Here is a 21281-nt window from a genome sequence, read left to right on the forward strand (position 1 = left end):
TGATGATGATGATGATGATGATGATGATGATGATGATGATGATGATGAGTCCAATGCAGTGCAGAGTCAGCCCCGGTGTTTGTTTCCTGCAGCCTCTGACGGGTGAAGCGCCAGGGGAAGGTCGGTCGGTAGGGGGCATGCAACGGATGCAGCAGACCCAGGAGCTGGGAAGGTTGGGTGTTGTTGTTGTTGTGTGTGTGTTCTAAAAGTGTGTCCCAAACCTTGCTGAATGGTGGGTGGGACCTCTCTCTCTCTGCGGATCGAGGGAGGCAACCTGAGGCTGAGAGAAGGAGAGCAGCTTTGCAGGAGGAGGAGGAGAGAGGAGGCTCCATCTCTCTCTCTCTCTCTTTTCTTTCATCTCTTCTTTCCTTCTTTCCTCCCTTTCTCTCTGCCTTGCCTCCCACCGCACAAAAGACGCCTGCTTCGCCTTTCCCTGGCCGCCCAAGAGCCGCGCCGCAGCCTCGCAGGTGAGACGGGTCCTGAGTTCGAATCATGCGCAGCCTTCTTGTCAGGATCTAGAGGAGGAAAGGGGAAAAGATGGCCTTTGGAGGCTCGCTTTGGAGAGCTGTTGGGGAAGGAGGAAGGGATCTTGTCAATAAAGGATCTCTCCTGAATGGGATCAGGGATCCCAGGTGCATTCACACTGCCACTTAACGCGGTATCGAACCGCGTTATCTCTGCAGCGCAGATCCAGCCCCGGGAGCGTGGGAAGGGAAGGGAAGAGTTGGCAGCGAGGGTGCCCCTGTCCTGGAGAAATAATGCAGTTTTGATCCCAACTTTTCAGGGCTCTGGCTGCATCCTAGGAGGATCCTGGGATCTGTAGTTTGGACAAGGTCGGTGCCTCACCAAACTACAGATCTCAGGGTTCTGTAGAGAAGGAGCCCTGGCAGCTCAAATGGTCTCAAACTGCATTGTTGAGACTCTACCCACAGCCTTCTTGTTCTTCTTCTCTCTCCAGGTCGCAAATTAATTTAATATTAATATTAATATTGAGATGGAGGACCAAGTCTGAGCCAAGTTCAAAAAGAATAAAAATTTGGCAGGGAAGAGTTGCCTGATGGCAGAGAAAAGAAGGGGAAAAGGAGAGAGAGAGAGAGAGAAATAAGAAAGGAAGGAATTAGGTCTACAGTGTTTCCACTCTGCCCAGTTGTAGCAGAGCCATCCCACACTCTAAGGGCCTTGGCTCCATTCTGTGCAGTTCTGGGATTTGTAGTTTGGGAGCAAGGGCTGCAGAGAAATTTTGGGGTTTGAAGTTTGGATTCTGGGATTTGTAGTTTGTGGCAAGGGCTACAAAGAGAATTTTTATGTTTGCGGTTTGGATTCTGATGTTTGTAGTTTGGGGCAAGGGCTGCAGAGGGAATTGTGGGATTTATATTCTGGGATTTGTAGTTTGTGGCAAGGGCTACAGGAATCATGGTGCAATTTGAAGTTTGGATTCTGGGATTTGTCATTGGGCTGCAGAGAGAATTGTGAGGTTTGATATTTGGAGGAGAGAGTGTGACTTGAGCTTCCATGGCCGAGCTGGGATTTGAACCCTAGTCTCCAGAGTCCTAGCCCAAGGCTCAAACCATGCTGGCTCTCATGGCAGTTTAAGTGGGACCAAAGTGCTGTAATTCTGTCATGTGGACACGCCCTTCTAGGGCCAGAGAGATAGAAGCTGGGGGAGTAGATGGCTTTTTTTCTTAGGGGCTGCTTCTAGCTGCTGTGTTCAATGGGCCTTACTCCCAAGAAGGTCTGCAGGATTGCAGCCTCATGCTGCCTGCCTGGTACTGAACAGTTAACTGTGACAGCCTGGAATTCAAACCCATAGCCATAGGGATCTTTTTGTGGCTTACTGTCTAATCCTACTATTCCATCTCCTGCTACCCGGTTCTTTTCTACTTGAAATGCCAAATGCCTGGTCCCAAAACAAATATTCGGCCACTAAACTATGACTCTCTCTTAGGGGTTTATCACACTGTGGCTCATTTCAGCATTAAAGAAAGATTAAAGCACATTTAAAGCATCCCATAAATAAAGGGGAAATGGCGAGTAACTGCGTGAATGATTATCACACACAATTACGCCAATGAAGTGATATCAGAAATACATTGTCACTGAAATCTTGAAAGTAAAAAGATGTGCTTTAATGCTTCTTTGTGACCACTTTCATGGCAGGTTTTGTGCAACGTCGTGTGAAATCGTTTCACGTAATTACGAGAGTTTTCCTGGATATTCATGGGATAAACTCCCAATCTCCTTTGTATGATAAACTCCAGAGAAGATTTAACTCAGCAGGCAGAGATGCAGCCCAGGGATTTTGTGCAACGATTCCCACTCCAGTCACTGGCATCTCGAATGAGATACTGAGAGATGCTGCAGATCACAGTAAGTACAATAGGACCATTGCCTTCCTACATGGGGCAATGGTCCTGTTTAGTGTAATGCAGCTTCATTAACCCACCTGTAAAAAAAAATCAAATTGCTGATCAGCTCTCACATCCAATATGAGGAAGCTTTTTTTACTATTCTTTCCCCTTCTGGGAGACTCACACCTACCAGTGGTAGCCAGGAATAAAGCCAAACATTGGTGGGATTTGCCACATTACAGGGATGTATGCAGGGGGTTAGCTGTAGGGAGAGGGACAACATGATATTGTACGCCAAAATAAGTATTCTTCCCCCCTCCCCTTCAGATTTCTGGCATAGCAGAAAATGAAACACTGAAAATCGTTCACACCTGGAATGCTTATGTTTGCTGCATTTGCATTCCCTGGGTAATTTTCTCTGCCCCTTTCTTTGGATGCCTCAACTGCATTTGTCAATGCTCAGCTGAAGTGTCAAGTTACTACAAGGCTAGAAATCTGGGGACTGAAGCAAAATTTCATGGGGGGGGGCAGATTTATTATTTGGAGAAGCAATGCCCTCATTTTGCACACACACCCCATAGCTATACAATGAGCCAACACGGTGTAGTGGTTTGAGCATTAGACGATGACTCTGAAGGTCAGGGTTTCAATCCCTGCTCAGCTATGGAAACAAAACAATTTCACACGATGTTGCACAAAACCCACCATTAAAGTGGTCGCAAAGAAACATTAATGTGCATCTTTTTACTTGCAGGATCTTGGCGACAATGCGTTTCCAATATCACTTTATTTGCACAATTGCGTGTGATAATCATTTGTGCAATTACTCGCCATTTCCACTTCATTTGCAGGATGCTTTAAATGCACTTTAATCTCTCCTTAATGTCAAAATCAGCCCCAGTGTGATAAACTCCTAGGTGACCATGGTCAAGTCACAGGCTCTCAGCCTCAGAAAATCTCATTATAGAGTTTCCATAGGGTCATCTTCAGTTGGAAACTATTTGAAGGCACACAACTATAACAACACAACTATACAACTGATTCTCTTTCTGCCACCCTATATCTGCCTCTTTCTGTGGCTCCATCTCTCTGAAGGCATAAAACAGAAGGGTACATCCACTATTAGGGCCACAGGTTTCCACCTCTGTCCTATATCATTCCGAATACGGCCAGCAAAAGGTATTGGTTTGTGTAACTTTCTATCTCAAGCCTTGGGGAAAAACTTGATAGCTAATGTAAAGTTGAAGGCTTTCATGGCCGGCATCCATAGCCATCTGTGGCTGGCATCTTCAGAAAATGCTTTGATAGCTACCTTCTATTGGTAACCATAAAACTGTAAGCACCAGCGCTATGGTGCATCCAGAATCCAGTTCAAGGGTCAGCAATTTTTGCCCCTTGTTGGATTGGAACTCCCATTACCAACCACCACTGGCTATGCTGACTAGGGCTGATGGAGGTTTTGCTCCACAACCATCTGGAGAGGCACAAAGTGCCCGCCCCTTATTTAGACTACAGCAAACCCACATCTATCTTGCAAACATTACTTGATTCTAGACTGCACTGTTATAGTAGTTTGATACTACATTAGCCAACTTGGCTGCATTCTACAGAATCCTGAGGTTTATAGTTTGATGAAGCACTTAGAATTCTCTTCTAGAGAGCTCTAGTGTCCAGGGAAGGTCAATAATGCTCTTTAGTAAGGAATTCTAAGTACAAACTACACTTTCTAGAATTCCATAGACGAGACTATGGCAGTTAAAGTGGCATCAGTGTGCTTATAGTGGTGTAGTGCAGATACGCTCCTGGTCCTATATCTGTTTGTAATTAGCCACCTGCTGATTCGCCTTTGGTGAGTAAGAATATTCTCCAGATGACCAAGTACTTCATAGCTTCTCTAAGTGTTTCTTTCTCCCCGACCCCAATCTGCTTTTAGGCTGTTGCTAAAATAGGATTGTGTGTTGTGTAGGCTAAGAAACATGTTCGCAATTTGTATCAGCTTTATTTACACCTTTGCCCTAAATACATTCTGCCACCCAAGTGGAAGAAGAGAATTTGGCTGCTCCTTACAGCACTGTAACAACTAGAGGTGTTCAGCCTGGCACTGGAGATGTCTGAATAAATAAACTTTTGCATTGGAATCAGAAGATGTGTCAGCTAAGGAGATACTTTATATACCTATGGGGGTTTGCTTTTCTGGAGCTGGAATAAGATATACAGATATGCTGGTCTGGTGCTGCAAAATATTTTTCATGTGCTTACATTTTGTCTAATTCACAAATAAAGCAGACAATTGGGGGGGGGGAGTAAGGGTACTGTTTGCACTGGCTAAAATACTTGGGGGGGCAATCTGGAGTAGTCTGGCCCCAGAGCTGACTCGACCTCCTACTGCCATTACCTCGCCCCTCCGTTCTGATGTTGGATGGCTGCTTGCCCATACATCCTACTGTGCCACCCAAAGCAGCCATTGAGGTGACAAACTGGTCACTTTCGAGATCAGGATGAGATGCCCAGTCTTGGCTGGGTGCCCTCTTCTAACTGCAGAACAAATGACATGTGGCAGTGGTGGCAATACCAGGTGGCACAGCAGAGTGCATTTCAAACAGCCACTTGGCATCAGAACTGAGGGCTACAGATCTTCCAGGAAGATCCAGAGCAAACCAGGAGTTTTAAAAATCTGTTTTAAGAGGGGTATAACTTGAGTTTGGTGATGAATGGGCTGGACATTGTCCAGACTGTTCACACCAGACTCAGGGATTGGGCCCTGCATCATTTAGACTCCCCACTAAGAGAATGCAGGGAAGACATTTTATTTGGCCCATGCAAAAAGGGCCAAGAACTACTACTACTCAGAGGAGATAGTATGGCCTTCTAGATAAACATAGGGATCATGCAACCTTCCAGGTGTTACTGAACTGCAGCTCCCAGTGTTCCTTACCATTGGCTATCTTAGCTAAGGCTGCTCAGTAATGTAGTTCATCAACATCTGGGGTGAATGACTTGCATTCCAGGCCTAGATAACCAAATAATTAAACCTGGTGTAACCATTATGATAGGGATTTTGCAGCACCTTTGAGACTAACTGAAAGACATAAGTGGACAGCATGAGCTTCCATAGACTTGAGCCAACTTTCTCGGATGCATTTGGTGAAAACCATGTTACCTCTGTCTTCTAGCGACTTAATGCCTGAGGTGCAGTTTGAATTTGGGACTTCCTGGTTTGTAAGTCACTCTTAACCACTCTACAACACTAATGATCTACATTTAAAAACCAGATCTTTCCACCCTCTTTATGTTTGTGTTCACACATGCACGTTCATCATTCAGTGATGGCAGTGTGAAACTTGCATTGCAGCTCAGAACTTTTGTGTTATCTTCCTCCTTCATGAGCTTAATACCTTTCAACTATTCACCCAGTCAGCTCCAACTCATTGCATAATAACACAGAGTGACAAGCATTGCTTGTGATTCTGTCCTTATTGACTGGTGACAGCTGACACTCAGTGGAGTCAAGAAGTCCAGTTTACAAAGTTACAAAATTAATACACCGACAGGGGAAATGTGACCCTGCTGTTGCTCTTGGACCTCTCAGCAGCCTTCAATACCATTGACCATGGTATCCTTCTGGAACGCCTGAGAGAGCTGGGAATTGGAGGCTCTGCTTTGCAGTGGTTCTGATCCTACCTCTCGGACTGGTTACTGGCACATCTAGATTGGCCCATATCTCACCAGTTTTAAAATCCCTTCACTGGCTGCCTATTCGTTTCCGGGCAAGATACAAAGTGTTGGTTTTAACCTTTAAAGCCCTACATGGCTTGGTCCTAATTTCTTGTGGGCGTACCTCTCCCATATCATCCTCCCCGCACTCTCTGCTCCGCTGGAAAGAATCTGCCTCCACCGAAGAGGACTAGACATTCTGCAGTGACCCAGCGATCCTTTTCAGCAGCCGCTCCTAGGCTCTGGAACAACCTGCCTGATGAGATCCATCAGATTACCACCTTGGAAGCCTTTAAGAAGGCTATTAAGATGGATCTCTTCCTGCATGTCTTTCCAGACTAGAACATCTTTGTTGACCTGCCTCCCCCCCCCTTTTTTTTTTTTTCTTTCTTTCCCATTATCCTCCATCTTTATCTTTTACTCTACCTGGACTCCACTTGGAAAATTTTTATTTCATTTTAATTTTTATTGAACACTAATAGGTTTTTTAACCTTGGTTTAATCTCTTTTTAGTGTTTATGTTTTTATGACAGGGGGAAGGGATGGGGATCTTGGAATTTTTAATGCATTTCTGTTTTAACTGTATTTTGTTTTACTGCTGTAATCTGCTTGGATTCCTCAAGTTTAAGGGGAATACAAATAATAACAACAACAACAACAACAACAACAACAACAACAACAACAATATTTTTATTGGGCTGATAGGAAGGACCGGAACCTTAGCGCATACTTCAAGAAATGAAAGATTGGAGTCTTGGCTTCATCTGTACCTTACTGGAGCCATTTCACATCTTACACCAAGTGTAACTGTCCAAATGCATCTGAGGGAGTAGACTTAAAGTCTACGAAAGCTCATGCTGCCAACCTCTTTCTTTCAGTTGGTCTCAAAGATGCTACAAGATATCTCTTTACAAATTACAGCTAATGTTTGCCACCTATGGTACACTCTTTCTGCTTCCCCCCCTTTGTTCTCAGCTTACTTCAGTTGTTGCAAACTTGTGTTCAAGGTGCAAAAGTAGTTTGCACTCTGTTAACTGGGGAGAGGAGGGGTGAAATCTTGCCCTTCTCAGTACTGTAGGTTCAGGCAAAAGCAAACTGCTGCAGCCTCTCCTAACTTGTCAGTTATTTCTCATCAATAACTTTTGCCATTTTGACCATGCTCTCACGTTGATTGGCCACACACATTTTAGAATTTTAAAAAAAATACTCTTTCCTAAACTGCAAATCTACAATTTCATAGGCTGGAACCACAGCAGTTAAAGAGGAATCATAATCTTTTAAATATGAAGTGTAAAAGAGCCTCTGACCCTAGCAGGTGCCTACTTAGCAAAATGCCAGTTCTACTCTCAGCTTCCTTCCATTCCAAGAACAGACTTTTCTCCTCATTCTTTTCCTGATGGGAAAATCCTATGTGGTCTCTGACGAACATTTAGCGAAGATTATAGGGTGGCTTCTTGCACTTCCTATATATTGCATCTGTGGTTGGCAACCCCAGCCAGAGAAACGTAAGCGGCTTTCCTCCTCCCTCGGTTTCCACTTCCCAGCTCCATTGGACTCAGCAGTGACCCAGGCCAAAATGCTTGAACCAACAGACTGTTAAATTTAAGAAAGAGGAGAGGGTAACTTCAGGAAACACATGGGTAAGGGCAGCTATATGTTTCCTGACAACACCCCTCCTGCCAAAAGTAATTTGAAGAGTTGGGTTAAGAGGGAAAATGACTACTTTGGTTGACATAATATTAGAATCGATTGAGATTCAATCAGGGCATACCCTCCAGGCTCCAACTGTCCCAATTTGGCAAGGACAGATCCGATTAATCCTCTCTTATCCCAGTTTTTCAGCTGCTTTTCAATGCCCAATTTCTTTTACCTCCTCCTGCTCTGTCTTCAGCTTAGTTCAGTTGCTGCAAATTGAGTTCCCAATGCAAAAGTAGTTTTAACTCAACAAATTAAGTTGTGGGAGAGGACAGGAAGAGGCAGAATCTTGCTCTTTCCTGTAGACTCAACAAAAGCAAACTGCTGCAGCCTTTCCTGGCTCGTATATTTCATTTGTTCATAACTTTTGCCATCTTAACCACACTGATGTTGCTTGGCCCCATGTGTCTTTGTCTGCAAAATGTTGAAGGGAGTGGTGCAGGAACTAAACAACCTGACATATTTCCCCAGCACCACCACCCCACTTTAATACTATTAAATATACTGAGCATGCTCAGTTCTAGTAACTGCTGAAGTCCTGTTGGAACTTCTTTTGCCTAGGTTGGCAGTAATGTTTCACAACCTTCTAGAGTCTAAACAAAAGTAATCAGACTGAAAAAACCACAGGCTGAGCACAGTGTATTATTTACACCCAAATAAAAATGAAACTTGTAGAGGAGGAGAGGATAGTGTTACTGATTGTGGAAGCTTTGCAATGGTGTAGAAATTGTCAGCCTTAGAGTTTAGTTACTGTTGTAGCTAAGTATCAAGTTAGTTACTGTTGTAGCTAAGTAAGAAGGCTAAGTATCTCACAAACAACTAATCCTAGGATTCCCTAGCACTGATCCATGGGAGACGGAGTTGAAGTGCTGTCAAACTGTATTAATTTTGTAGTATAGATGCAGCTATCATGCCATCAGGTGGAACTGCCCCTATAATAGTGAAAAACATTGCACAGGCTTATCCAGGAGTACTAATACATCTCTGTTTGACACCAAGCAGCCATCCTTTACATTTTCCCCAATAACCCCATACCTCCAACTATCCTGATTTGACAAGGACAGTCTCTATTAATCCTCGGTCATCACACTTTTTCAGCTGCTTTTAAATTGTCCCAGTTTCTCTCTCCTCTCTTTCCACTTTCCTCTTTTGCCCTTGACTTATTGCCATAGATACAAAGTGAGTTAAAATTAAATGCAAAAGTTGTTTGCACTCATCCCAGCAAGGAGGAGGAGCGAAAAGGACACTCTCCTCTGTAGACTCAGCCAAAACCAAACTGCTGCAGCCTCTCCTTTCATATGTGTTCTTCCTCATTCATAATTTTTGCCATCTTGAGAACCCTCTGATGTTGCTTGGCCATACCTGTCCCAGTGTTCATCTGTGAAGTGTTGGAGGGTAGTAGCCCTGATACCATATTGCTCCTGAGGTATTGTGGAAAATTACAATGACAGACATTAAGCACTGGTGGGAAAGATACCTAGTTGAGTCTATACTTTTAGTAATGAATGAGGTTTTTTTTCAAGGCCTAAAGATGCAGGGCAGGCCCTACTAGATAGAGTGAACTGTCCACCTCAGAAAGTATTATGAAAGGGTAGCAAATAAAAATATTTTTACTGCCAGAGAATGGGATTTTCTGCCTCGTGCACCAAAACAACTTGGCTGGCCTTTAATACCTACCCACCTGGGTGGAGGGGCTGCTATTTACCATTGTGCCTCAGATAAGAAAAAGTAGGATTGTCAGAGTGGAAAACTGGAGAGGACTCCTGTTGTGTAGAAAGAAGGAATTTCTGCCGATGTTGCTTGATACCCGTTGCACCTGCTGAAATTCCCTCTTCTACACAACCATTAAAGCTACAGGAGCTATCTCCAGATTTTACTCCGACAACCCTAAAAAAGATCTTGCCTAGTCCTATAGAGAGCCACAGTATATTTTGGTGAGCAACATTTGTTGTTATTAGTACCACTCTGTTCTGCTTTGGCCCAACCTCATCTGGAATATTGTGTCCAGTTCTGGGCACCACAATTCAAGAAGGAGGTGGACAAGCTGGAACATGTCCAGAGGAGGGCAACCAAAATAGTGAAGGGTCTGGAAACAAGCTTGGTCCATCCTCAATAGGAAGACATCCCTTCAAATATTTAAACATGGCTATGGTTAAACATGGCTCCCTATGACTTAGGGAGCTGGGTATATTTAGGCTGGAGAAAAGAAAGTTAAGTGGTGACATAGCCACATTTAAATATTTGAAGGGTGTCTTATTGGGGATGGATCAGGCTTGTTTTCTGCTGTTTCAGAATCTAGGACATGGAGCAATAGATTCAAGCTATAGGAAATGAGATTCCATCTAAACATTAGGAAGAACATCCTTAAAGTAAGAGCTGTTCAACAGTCAAACACACTCCTTCGGAGAGTGGCAGAGTCTCCTTCTTTGGAGGTTTTCCCAATCCAAGCCTTAAGTTCTTGACTGCAGTCTCTGTTCTGATTAAAGTTTGAATCATTTATCATTAGCTTAAGTGGTATAAAAAACAACAACCAAACAGTAGTTAGGAAAACAGATATCCTAGCATAGATAAGCTGATTATCCAAATGTATTTAGATGACAAATCCAATAGGTGAAAATCAGTTAAAGTAGACTGTTAATCAAGTTATAATCAAATATTTCATGGAATCATAGAATCGTAGTGTTGGAAGAGACCACAAGGGCCATCCAGTCCAACCCCCTGCCATGCAGGAAATCACAATCAGAGCATCCCTGACAGATGGCCATCCAGCCTCTGTTTGAAGACTTCTAAGGAAGGAGACTCCAGCACACTCCGCGGGAGTTTGTTCCACTGTCGAACAGCCCTTACTGTCAGAAAGTTCTTCCTAATGTTGAGGTGAAATCTCTTTTCCTGTAGCTTATTCTGTTATCTCTGAAGGAAATCAAACCATACTTTTCTTCCTTCATTGACTGCTATTTGTACCAATTTCCCTCTGCATCTTAAGCTGTGTATCAAATGCCAATCGCTCTCATAACTGCAGGGGCCAGTTGTTTAAATGAATACTTAAACCTGGCAAAGCCAACTTCAGGCATGTGGATTTGCCATTCAGTTTGCTACAGCCTTTTGTTTTGTTTAAGATTTTGAATTTATTTTGAAAAACAGTGATTCTTTTCCTGTTTCTCTGCGTTGCTGAAATTTTAGGGATCTGTAGATGATTTTTAGGGACAAGTGTATATCATTGTGTGTAAATCAGTTGTTGGAGCATGGTAATCAATAAGTTCTTAAGATAGGCCATCAATTAAGCAGAGGTACCATCCACCTTAGCCTAGCTCGAAGTCCCTACATCAGCCACAAAGGGATCTTTAACCTTCTCTGTTCCAGTACAAGTAATCTTCCCTTTATGCACCTCAGTGAATTCTTATGTCCATTTCCGGTGTCTTAATATGCACATCAGCTATCATAGTGTAGTGGCGCTGAGACTCCCAAGAGACCATGATTCAAATCCCTACTCATTCATGGAGTCTTGCTGGGTGATGCTGAGAAAGTCATACTATCTCACTCTTGCTGTTGCTGCTACTGCTGTTGTTGTTTTGTGCCTTCTAATCAATTCCGATTTATTGCGGCCTTAAGGTGAACCTATCATGAGGCTTTCTGGGGCTGAGAGTGTGTGACTCACCCTAGGTCGCCCAATGGGTCTCAATTCCATGACTAAGCAGGGAATCAATCCCTGATCTAGGCCTAAGAGGAAGGCGATGGCAAATCACCTCTGGATAAATTTTGCCATGAGAGCCCTAGGATAGGGTCAACATAGGCCGAGCTAACTTGAAGGTGCGTAACAACAACAAAATATGCATATGAGCATTTATCCAGGCCATCTTTTGTTGTTCAGTGCTTGCATTGCAGGGGAGAAAATGTCTGAAGGCACCTTGAAATAAGAAGCTGTTCCAGAAGTAAACCCCTGTGGTCTGAAATAAACACATACACAAAGTTATCTGTTGCCTATTCTAATCACAGAATCATAGAACTGTAGATTTAGAAGGACCACAAGGTTATCCACAGCCACAGGGGTTTCTGGAACCAAACGCCAGCAAATAACAAGGGCCTTCTGTATATCACCGGGGAGCTCCTCCTAATGGTTAGTTCGAGTCTCCATACTTGTAATTTAAATCCATTGATTCAGGCATCATAATAGGACCAAGACACCTACATATAGCCAGAACGTGGAATGTATGCCCTTCCATATCAGTATACAAAGGGATCTTGTAGCACTTTTGGGACTAAGTGTGCATAAGACATTGTAGCATAAGCTTTCATAGACTTGGTCTACAAAACTCATGCATAAAATACATTGGTCTTCCTTATGTTACTGAACTGCAACCCGCATCACCCTGACCATTGGGTATACTGGCAACAGCTGATGGGAGTTGCAATCTGATGACATGTGATAAACCCCATGTTCCTATGCACTGTTACACCACAAACACTTCATATCTGAGTCATGTGGTGACAGCTTTGTACTGGATGGCTGTTCCAAGATCTGCCTGGATGATCAATCACATATAGATGGAAAAGATGTTGGAGGGTGGGGATTCCTCCACCCCACTTTTTTTAACACATATCTTTCTTATTTGAAAAGCCTTCATTTTGTTTCCAATTTCTATGTTACATTTCATGGGTTGGTACAGAGATCTGAAGATGAGATCATATGTTTTTTCATCCAGTTCCATAGCAATTCAGAGAGGTTGAAGCCTTAATTCCAGATGGTGTAAATATTTTGAAGCCCATAAGCAGGGGAAAAACCCATATCCTTAAGATTTATTTGTTTCTTGAATTCTATCTCCCTCCATCCCACCCTGTCTTTTTCCTCCTCCTTTTCTCTAGAGAGATAAGTCATTTGGTGACATTCACTAAAAGCCTTCAGGGAAGGTGCTAACATGTATCTCTGTAGCCTAGCTTTTTAAAATATTCTTCATGGGTTATTGTTTTATATCCTTTCACTGTTATTTTAGTGGTTTTTCTGATGATGTTTTAAGGGTTTTAAAATTTTATTTTAGAATGATGATAACCCTCCAATGTTTCACAGATGAAAACTGGGACACTTGTGGCCAAATAACATCAGAGTGTGGTGAAGACTACAAAAGATACTAAGGAGGAAAAGCTAGGGTTCTCTCCAATAGTTTGTTTTTGCCTGAACCTATTGGGAAGGACAAAATTAACAGAGGACAATCTATTTTTGCATTTTGAATTCAGTTTGCAAGAGTTGAAGTAAGACAAAGGGGGAAAGGGGGAGGAAAAGTAAGAGTAAGAAAGGCACGTTACAGACGGGCCTAAGAGGCGCCATCCTTGCGCCGCGATTACGCGCGAGGGGCGGCGCTTCCGGATGCGCCTTGCCCCTCGCGCGTAACCGATACGTCAAGATAGCGGCGCCCTATACAGATGGGCGCCGCCATCTTGACGTAGCGGATGCATGTCCCAACCCAAAAGAGACGTCGCGAGTGCGCGCTTTGGCACTTGCGACGTCTCTTCCGGGTTGCGGGAAGGAGCGCGATTTTTGTGCTCCTTTTTTGCAGCGCGGAGGAGTCGCATGGTTTGGCTGCTGCGGCTCCTCCACACTGCAACCGGCAGCGGCCTGAGACCGCCCCTTTTGGGCGGTCTGTAACGGGCCAAACAGGGACATGTTAGAAACAGTGGAAAAGTGGGATGACTGACAGAGAGTGAATTGCACTCCCCTTGCAAAATCAGGATAACTGTAAGATATGAAGTGGTGATGATGGTGATAATAATGTTTGGCCATTCACTTAAACTCCTTTATACATTGACAAAGTAGTGATAAGGAGTTGTGGGGTCATGCTGTATAGCCCTGATGTTTACCACCAATGTTCACATCTACTGTGTGTACCCAGTATTTAGCAACTGTGGAAAGGGGCATCCACATACAGACATAGCATTGCATCCCTGGCAAGCTAGTTTTCTGGTGAGTAGTAACTGATCTACTTATCTTTATATTTTCAATACTCTCTTCTGAGTGAAACAGTTTGGTGGTACAACACATACCTTGCTTGAAGCATCTTGAAATTTCAGTCGAGTGTTTGAAAAGTTCCCTTCCGGACTACTGCTCATAGATTCCCCAGCCAGCATGGCTACTGGTTGAAAACTCTGTGAGTTATAATCTAAAACGTAACCTTTCCTAGCTTTGATCCAGTCCAAGTGTGTGCATTTTATGACTTGTAAGACTTCATCTCTTTATTTGTGAATTTTTTATCGTACCATTCCTCTGTGGATGTTGGGGTGATATAAGATAATTATTCCCATAAAAACCCTATGACAGTGGTTAGGCTTAATCAGTGATTCTTAAATTTGGGTCCTCAGATATAGGTGTACTGGCTCCAGGACTCACTGAGATGATGATGATGATAACATTTATTTATTTGTATCGCTTTCTTTCCCCAGAAGAGGGCCCAAAGCAGCTCACAATATTAAATGAGCAATACAATTAAAACCATTATTTTTTTATTATTTTTTAAATTATTTTTTGTGGGGTGGGTTTTTCAGGCTATGTGGCCATGTTCTATAAGAGCCCGAAAAACCCACAAAAAACTATGGATGCTGACCATGAAAGGCTTTGACTTCACAAAACCACATGATGCTTTTGAACTTTTAAATAGCTGGGACTATTGAACTTTCTTCTTCCCTCTGAATTTAACTGCAATCCCCACAGTAACTGGAAGGAAAATAGATTTTACCAGCAATGATGCATTATGATAATATGATCCAAAGTATTTGAATAGGGTAGCTTGGTCTTGAATGGACAAGACCCATTCATTTACAAAACACCTGGAAAGACAGCGGTAGTCAAGGACTGCTGTCACAACCAAGGACGTCCACATCTGTGGCTCAGATCTGCCCTTTCTCACTGGCCATCCCCTATTTCTGGAACCTCCTTCCCGCACAATTTCGTTCCATCATCTCCTTGACCAGCTTTAAAGCTGCGCTGAAGGCAATTTTCTTTAGAGAAGCGTTCCCTGCAATTGCATGAATCTCATTTCCTTTGTCATTTTAACCTATGTTATTTTATAGTTATTTGTTTTAATTTAAATTGTATTAATTTGTAATTATTGTTTCTAGAATGTACGCTGCCTGCAGGTTTTTATTTATTTTTTTATTTTAATTAAGCTGATTATTCTGTACAGCACTGTGCCAATTTACAACGCTTTATAAATAAAATTTAATAATAATAATAAGACAGCCACCTGCATTTTGGGGCAAGCTGCTATAGAGATTACCGTGATGAGTCTCTTTAGCAAAATTGACCAGTACTGACTGTAACAAGCATTCCACACTAGGTCTTTTTGGGGTTTTCTTCATTCTCTGAAGATGCCAGCCACAGATGCTGGCAAAACGTCAGGAAGAAATTCTTCTAGAACATGGCCACATAGCCCGGAAAACCCACAAAAAACTATGAAGTTGAAGCCTTCAACTTCACATACCACACTAGCTTTCTGAGGTAGCACAGGTAGGAAAGATAACCCCATGATCTTGGCAGCAGGTTGCTAATTAGACAATGATTGGTAATCTTTGGGGATCCTGCGATCTTTTTTAAAAATAAAAAGGAGGGTAAAAGGCACTACCACCTGAAACTGGAAGAATACAAGATAAAGGGGGGAGCACTTCTACTTTAAGGAAAGAAACATATTTTTTGCTTGAAAAAATGTGTAGGAGGTTCTTCCCTTGTTCTAGGGGAAAACTGCGCATCCTGAAATGCAGTTCTCTCACTTTTTGAAAAATTTGCAGGAAAAAGGGACAGGGGCTAAAAAAAGCTTTGGAGTGCATATGTCCCATAAAATGTATGCTTTCAATCCCTGTAACAGACCTGAACTGAGTCAGTGCATACCCTCCTTCTGTTCCAGTTTGGCAGGGACAGTCTCAGTTAATCCCCCGTCATTCCACTTTTTCAGAAACTTTTAAAATGTCCCAGTTTCTCCATCCTCCTCCCACTTTACCTGCTTGTCCTCCGCACACTCCAGTTGCTGCAAACTGCGGTCAAAATGCAAAAGTAGTTTGAACTTCATCAAGTCAGCAGGGGCATAGGAAAGCAGGGAAATGGAATCTTGTCCTTCCCTGCAGACTCAGGCAAAAGAAAACTGCTGCAGCCTCTCTTCATTTGTATGTTCTTCCTCATTAATAACTTTTGCCATCTTTGCCACACTCTGTGGCTGCTTGCCCTCAAATGTCATAGTTTTCAACCATGAAATGTTGGAAGATGTGCCAGTGGCCTGACAGTGGAGTTTCATATATTCAGCTACATCAGCGATTGTGAATAGGAATCCAAGTGGTAATAGTTGTTTTTCTGGATCAATGAATATGATTGAAAGATGTAAGAGGGTGATTGTGTGTGTGTGTGTGCGCGCGCACATGCGCAACCTTGTTTATTTTACCAGTAGAGCTAACAAATGCAGACAGTAGTTGTCCTTGGGGAAAATCCAACATTTGTCCTATTTTTGACCCATCTGAGATACTGAAATTATTAATGTAATTTAAACTACACTAATTGTAATGGGTCTACTCCAGATTACCATTGCTTAAACCCAATGCTAGGAAATATGAAGGAAATTATCAATCTTTGTCACTCTCCAAAGGGTGAATCTAAATAAGGATGGCATATGCGCCAATTGTCCCAATTTGGCAGGGACAGTACTTATTGGTCCTCTGTTGTCCCACTTCTTCACCTGCTTTGAAAATCTCTCGGTTCCATTCTTCTCTCCCACTTTCCTGCTTTATCCTCAAGTTACTTCAATTCCTGAGTTCAAATATAATAGTAGTTTGAACTCAGTTAACTCAGTGGAGGGAGAAAAGAGGCAGAATCTTGCCCCTCCCAGTAGGCTTAGCCAAAAACAAACTGCTGTAGTCTCTGCTCAGTTGCATGTTCCTTCTCATTAAGAACTTATTCTATTTTGTTGATAATGTTGCTTGGCTGCATGTGTTTCAGTGTTCATTTGTGAAAAAATTGAGGGCATGGAGTAGCGGCAAGAAGCATCTCTTTATAAGGTTGAGAACCATATATGGTGGTTAATCATTTCAAATGTATCAATAACTTTTAACAACCCAACTTTTGCCCAAGTTGAGGAATATCCCTTCTTGATCACCTAGAGGTGATTTTACTCACCTGAGAAGATCAGATGGTGGGGTAGCAATTTACCAATCTGTATTTGCATATTCATTGCATTTCTAGTATTCTGTCTCAGCCTGGAATTTAAAAAAAGAAAATCTCTCTTTTTTTTCCAGCTGTGGAAAGATACCCCCCGCAGACTTATAGCATTGTCCAACCGCAGGAAACATAATCTGTCCCAGTGGCTACGATCTTCCTTCTGTCTTCAGGTAAATTCACCACTTTCTCTCCAGGGTGCCATTTCAAAATCATTTGTGTGTATTGGAGACTTTTCAGGGGTATTTAAATGCACATTCAGAATAACTGTGCAAGAAAAATGTTAATGCACTGAAAGAACATGCGCTATAGTCACTTTTAAATACCTTGCGATAATTACTCCTTAGTAGGGTTGCCATAATTCAGAGCTTGGCCCAGACTCTCCAGTTTTGAGGAATCATCTCTGGGTGGGAAACAGAGGTGCAAATTCTTCAAATTGGTTGTTTCAGCTCCAGGGAAGAGGAAAAGGCTGTGTGCAAATCTCCAGCTCAACTAGAAGAGCAGATTGATTTGTTGCTGCAACTATAAAAGACTCCCCAGAGGATCAATGTATTTACTTAACTCCAAAACACACTGCAGAAATAATCCAGTTTGAGACTGTTTTAACTGCCCTGGCTCAATGCTAGGCAATTCTGGCAATTGTAGTTTTGTGAAACGTGTAGCCTTCTCTGTCAGAGACCTCTGGTGCCACAATAAACTACAATTCCCAGGATTCCCTAGCACTGAGCCAGGGCAGTTAAAGCAGTCTTAAACTGGATTATTTCTGCAGTGTGTTTTAGACCTTAGTTAGCTTCCTCCTTCCATCCCAATTGGTGCCAGGGCTCACCCTTCACTGTGCTCTACATCTGCCTCTAGTCAGCAGGCTAACTTAAATGTTTCTCATCCCATGTCCCTAAGTAAGTGAGAAAGAATTATGCTCTCCATTCACCTTGATCTGGAAACTGCTAGTTTAAGATTTCTGTCATAGTTTAATAATAAATAATAAATAATAATAAAGTTTTTATTTATATCCCGCACCTTCCTTCGATCAGGGCGGCTTACAGTATAAAATTTAAAACAACAATACATACAATAAAATCCAAAATACATCACATATAAACAATAATAAAAAACACAGGCTAAAAGCCCCAAAGCCCTTCCTCTTGGCCACGAAAGAGGAGGGAGGCCCACAGGATTTTTAATCGGGGAATGCCTGTTGGAACAGGAAGGTCTTCAAATCCTTCCTGAATTGGGCCAGGGTGGTAGTCGAGCGGAGCTCAGTGGGCAGCGTATTCCAAAGGGCTGGGGCAGCAGTGGAAAATGTCCTCCTTGTGGTGGAGGACAATCTAGCCCCAGGCACCTTCAGTAGCTGCTGCCCAGATGTCCTGAGGGTGCGAGGCGGAATGTACGGGGAGAGGCGATCCTTTAGGTAAATACATTAAAAAATACATTTAAAAACAGGAAAATACATTCTGTCTGTCTGTCTGTCTGTCTGTCTGTCTGTCTGTGTTTGAATGTGTGTGTGTTTGAATGACAAGCTGTGAACAACTCTCATTGGTACCTCATGCATAATGCTTAATGATAGCACCTTTAGTCTCAGGGGTTTGGCCTGGAAACCTCAGAGCCTGGGACAATCTTGAACTGGCAATCCTGCTCCTTAGGAAGGGACTTCCAAGAAGGCTGTCTCTCATGTTCCTATCAAACGTGCCTTGAGGGTGTTGGAAAGATCTCAGAGCTTGGAAAGCAGTGGTGTTACTAGGATTGATGTTACCACAATGCGATAATTCATGCTGTCACCCCTAGGCTGCCTGGCACACACCCCAGACAACCCCTTCCACCAGTCAACCCATACCTGACATGGTGAGTATGAGTTGCTGCTGCCACCTGGCATCCCTACTGGGTCTGGTGGGACTGCTGCAGAGCAGGAAAGGGAGGTCAGCAGTCCCACCAGAGCCAGAAGCCCCCTCTGGGTCTGTTCGGGCTGCTGGCCAGGTGGGAAAGGGAGGTGGTGGCAGCTGTGGCAGTAGCAATGACCACAGGCTCCTCTCCTTCTGCAAAAGGAATGGAATTCATGGTTGCACGGCCACCATCACGTCCATTTCCCGCCTGGCCTGCAGCTTCACCAGACCCAGAAGGGGCTGCCAAGTGAAAACAGCAACCCACATCCACCAGCATCTGCAGCTGATGGTTGGCAGAGGTGCCCTGGCTGGCAGAGGGGAGTGACAAGACGGATGGCAGTAAGAAACCATCCCACCAAGTGTTTACCCCCATCTGAGATGTCAACCGCTGCAGTCCATATCCCCAACACTGCCTTAATGGCACCCATGTTGCATAGGCTCATATGGAAATATATATTCCTTCAGACAGCCTAGACCTAAGCCACATGGGGTCTTATAGGTTATAGGTTATCCAGTTTGCACATGAGTTATAAATAATTTTAAATTGTTTTAAGTGGTTTTAATTTGTCCTGTTTTAAGTGTTATGTGGTTCGATGTACTTTTAGTCTTTTGAAATTATTATTGTAATTGTCCTAAACTGATGTTACTGTATACCACCATGAGATTCTCAAATATAGGGCAGGATAGAAATACTTCAATAAATAAATAAATATTAAATACTGACCAGGAATATCACATACCTGAATGTTAAATAATTCCATATAGAAAATGGGAAAGCTAGGACTTTTCTCTCTGACATCTAGACCTAAATTTGATTATTATTCCCAACTAAAGTTGATCAGTGGAAGTTAGTCTTTGTCCATTAATTGAATGGTTTGAGACTATATATATATATAGCCATTATGTTCTATATGGAGGGGAACAGTTATTTATAAGCATTTACTCAATATGACACCTTTACCATTTGCAGTGAAGAGTAAAGCCCAGTCACCGATTTAACATTATTGTTTAAAAAAAATAAAATTGGGTTTTCTTCTTTTTTAAAAAAAGCTTCAAGATGGTGGTGTTTGGGATCCTTGCTGCATTGATGCTTGCTACAGTACACTCACAAGAAGCAGAAGACACCATCACATACACGGTATGTGACCCAAAGTGGTGTTTAAAGACCTGAAGCCTCCAGCTGTCCCAGTTTGTCAGGATTTGCTAATCTATTCTCTCAACCCTCTTTAAAATGTGCCAGTTTCTATGGGACTCTGTTTTTCATGCATTTTTTTAAAAATGGGTTTTTTAAATCTTTTCATGTCTCTCTCCAGCCATGTCTCTTGTGTTTCTCTACAGCACGCAAATACTACACCATTTTATTTTATGTAAGGGATCTGATTATTGTACTGTACATAGAATCATAGAGCTGGAAGAGACCTCAAGGGCCACCCAGTCCAACCCCCTGCCATGCAGGAACACAGAATCAAAGCACCCCCCCTGACAGATGGCCATCCAAGCCTCTGTTTAAAAACCTCCAAAGGAGACTCCACCACTCTGATGGAGTGTTTTCCACTGTTAAACAGCTCTTACTGTCAGGAGGTTCTTCCTAATGTTTAGGTTTCTAGACTAACCTCAGTTACCCAGAGGGCCTTCTCCGAAGCTATGGAATGACCTGCTGAAGGAGATCCACAACCTTTCTACTCTTACAGCCTTTAAGAAGGCTCTTAAGATAGATCTCTTCTAGCAGGCCTTCCCCTCCTAGTTCCTCTCCCGGTTTACTGTGACTTACGTCGTTCTGTCCACCAATTCTTCTCTTAAATTTAATGAGAAGAATTAAATTAAAATTAAATAAAATTCTTGCCTCAAGAAGAAGAACGCTCCCTCCATACCAACTGTCATCATCAGACCTGGGAGGGAGTGAAAAAGACAGGCCCAGTTCTATCAGCTCTAGCTGTGAATTCTGTGACTTACGTCACTCTCTTTAATCTTATTTTATTGTATTTTATTTTATTGTATTCTCTATATTTTTATTGCTGTAACCCGCCCAGATTCCTTGTGATTGGGCAGGCTATAAATAAATTATTATTATTAGGTGGACTCTCTTTTCCTATAGTTTAAATGTATTGCTCCATATCCTAAAATAAATAAATAAAAATAATCTCTGGAGCAGCATAAAAAAAGCTTGCTCCATCTTCAGTATGACATCCCCTCAAATATTTAAACAGGGATATCATATCACTTCTTAACTTTCTTTTCTCAAGAATAAACATACACAGCTCCCTAAGTCGCTCCTCATAGGGCATGGTTTTCAGACCTTTCACTATTATGGTCACTCTCCTCTGGACATGCTCCTGATCTCTGGGGAATCCTCCAACCACCAGCTTCCACTTGTGAGGCAGTAACAGTTGTGCTCCTAGTTGGTTGCTCTATGTGCAATATCACAAATTTACATAATACACTACTTGTGTTGAAGATCTCAAATTT

At 42.7% G+C, this 21281-nt stretch overlaps 1 protein-coding gene across 4 annotated transcripts in view; it reads left to right on the forward strand.

The window, feature by feature from the left end:
- Nucleotides 1–255: 255 nt before the first annotated feature.
- The window catches only part of EFEMP1 (EGF containing fibulin extracellular matrix protein 1), a 92857-nt gene continuing 71831 nt past the window's right edge, over nt 256–21281 (forward strand). The window contains exons 1-4 of one of the 4 annotated variants that reach the window (XM_042476865.1): nt 259–467; nt 2158–2367; nt 17019–17111; nt 19866–19953. In XM_042476865.1, the coding sequence (XP_042332799.1) occupies nt 19873–19953 (81 nt within the window). In that variant the 5' untranslated portion in view covers nt 259–467; nt 2158–2367; nt 17019–17111; nt 19866–19872. Of the gene's footprint in view, nt 468–2157; nt 2368–17018; nt 17112–19865; nt 19954–21281 lie in introns of all 4 variants that reach the window. The other 3 variants (XM_042476883.1, XM_042476856.1, XM_042476874.1) reach the window with 3 other exon arrangements.

This window comes from Sceloporus undulatus, chromosome 1, assembly GCF_019175285.1.
Source record: "Sceloporus undulatus isolate JIND9_A2432 ecotype Alabama chromosome 1, SceUnd_v1.1, whole genome shotgun sequence".
Lineage (NCBI taxonomy): Eukaryota > Metazoa > Chordata > Lepidosauria > Squamata > Phrynosomatidae > Sceloporus > Sceloporus undulatus.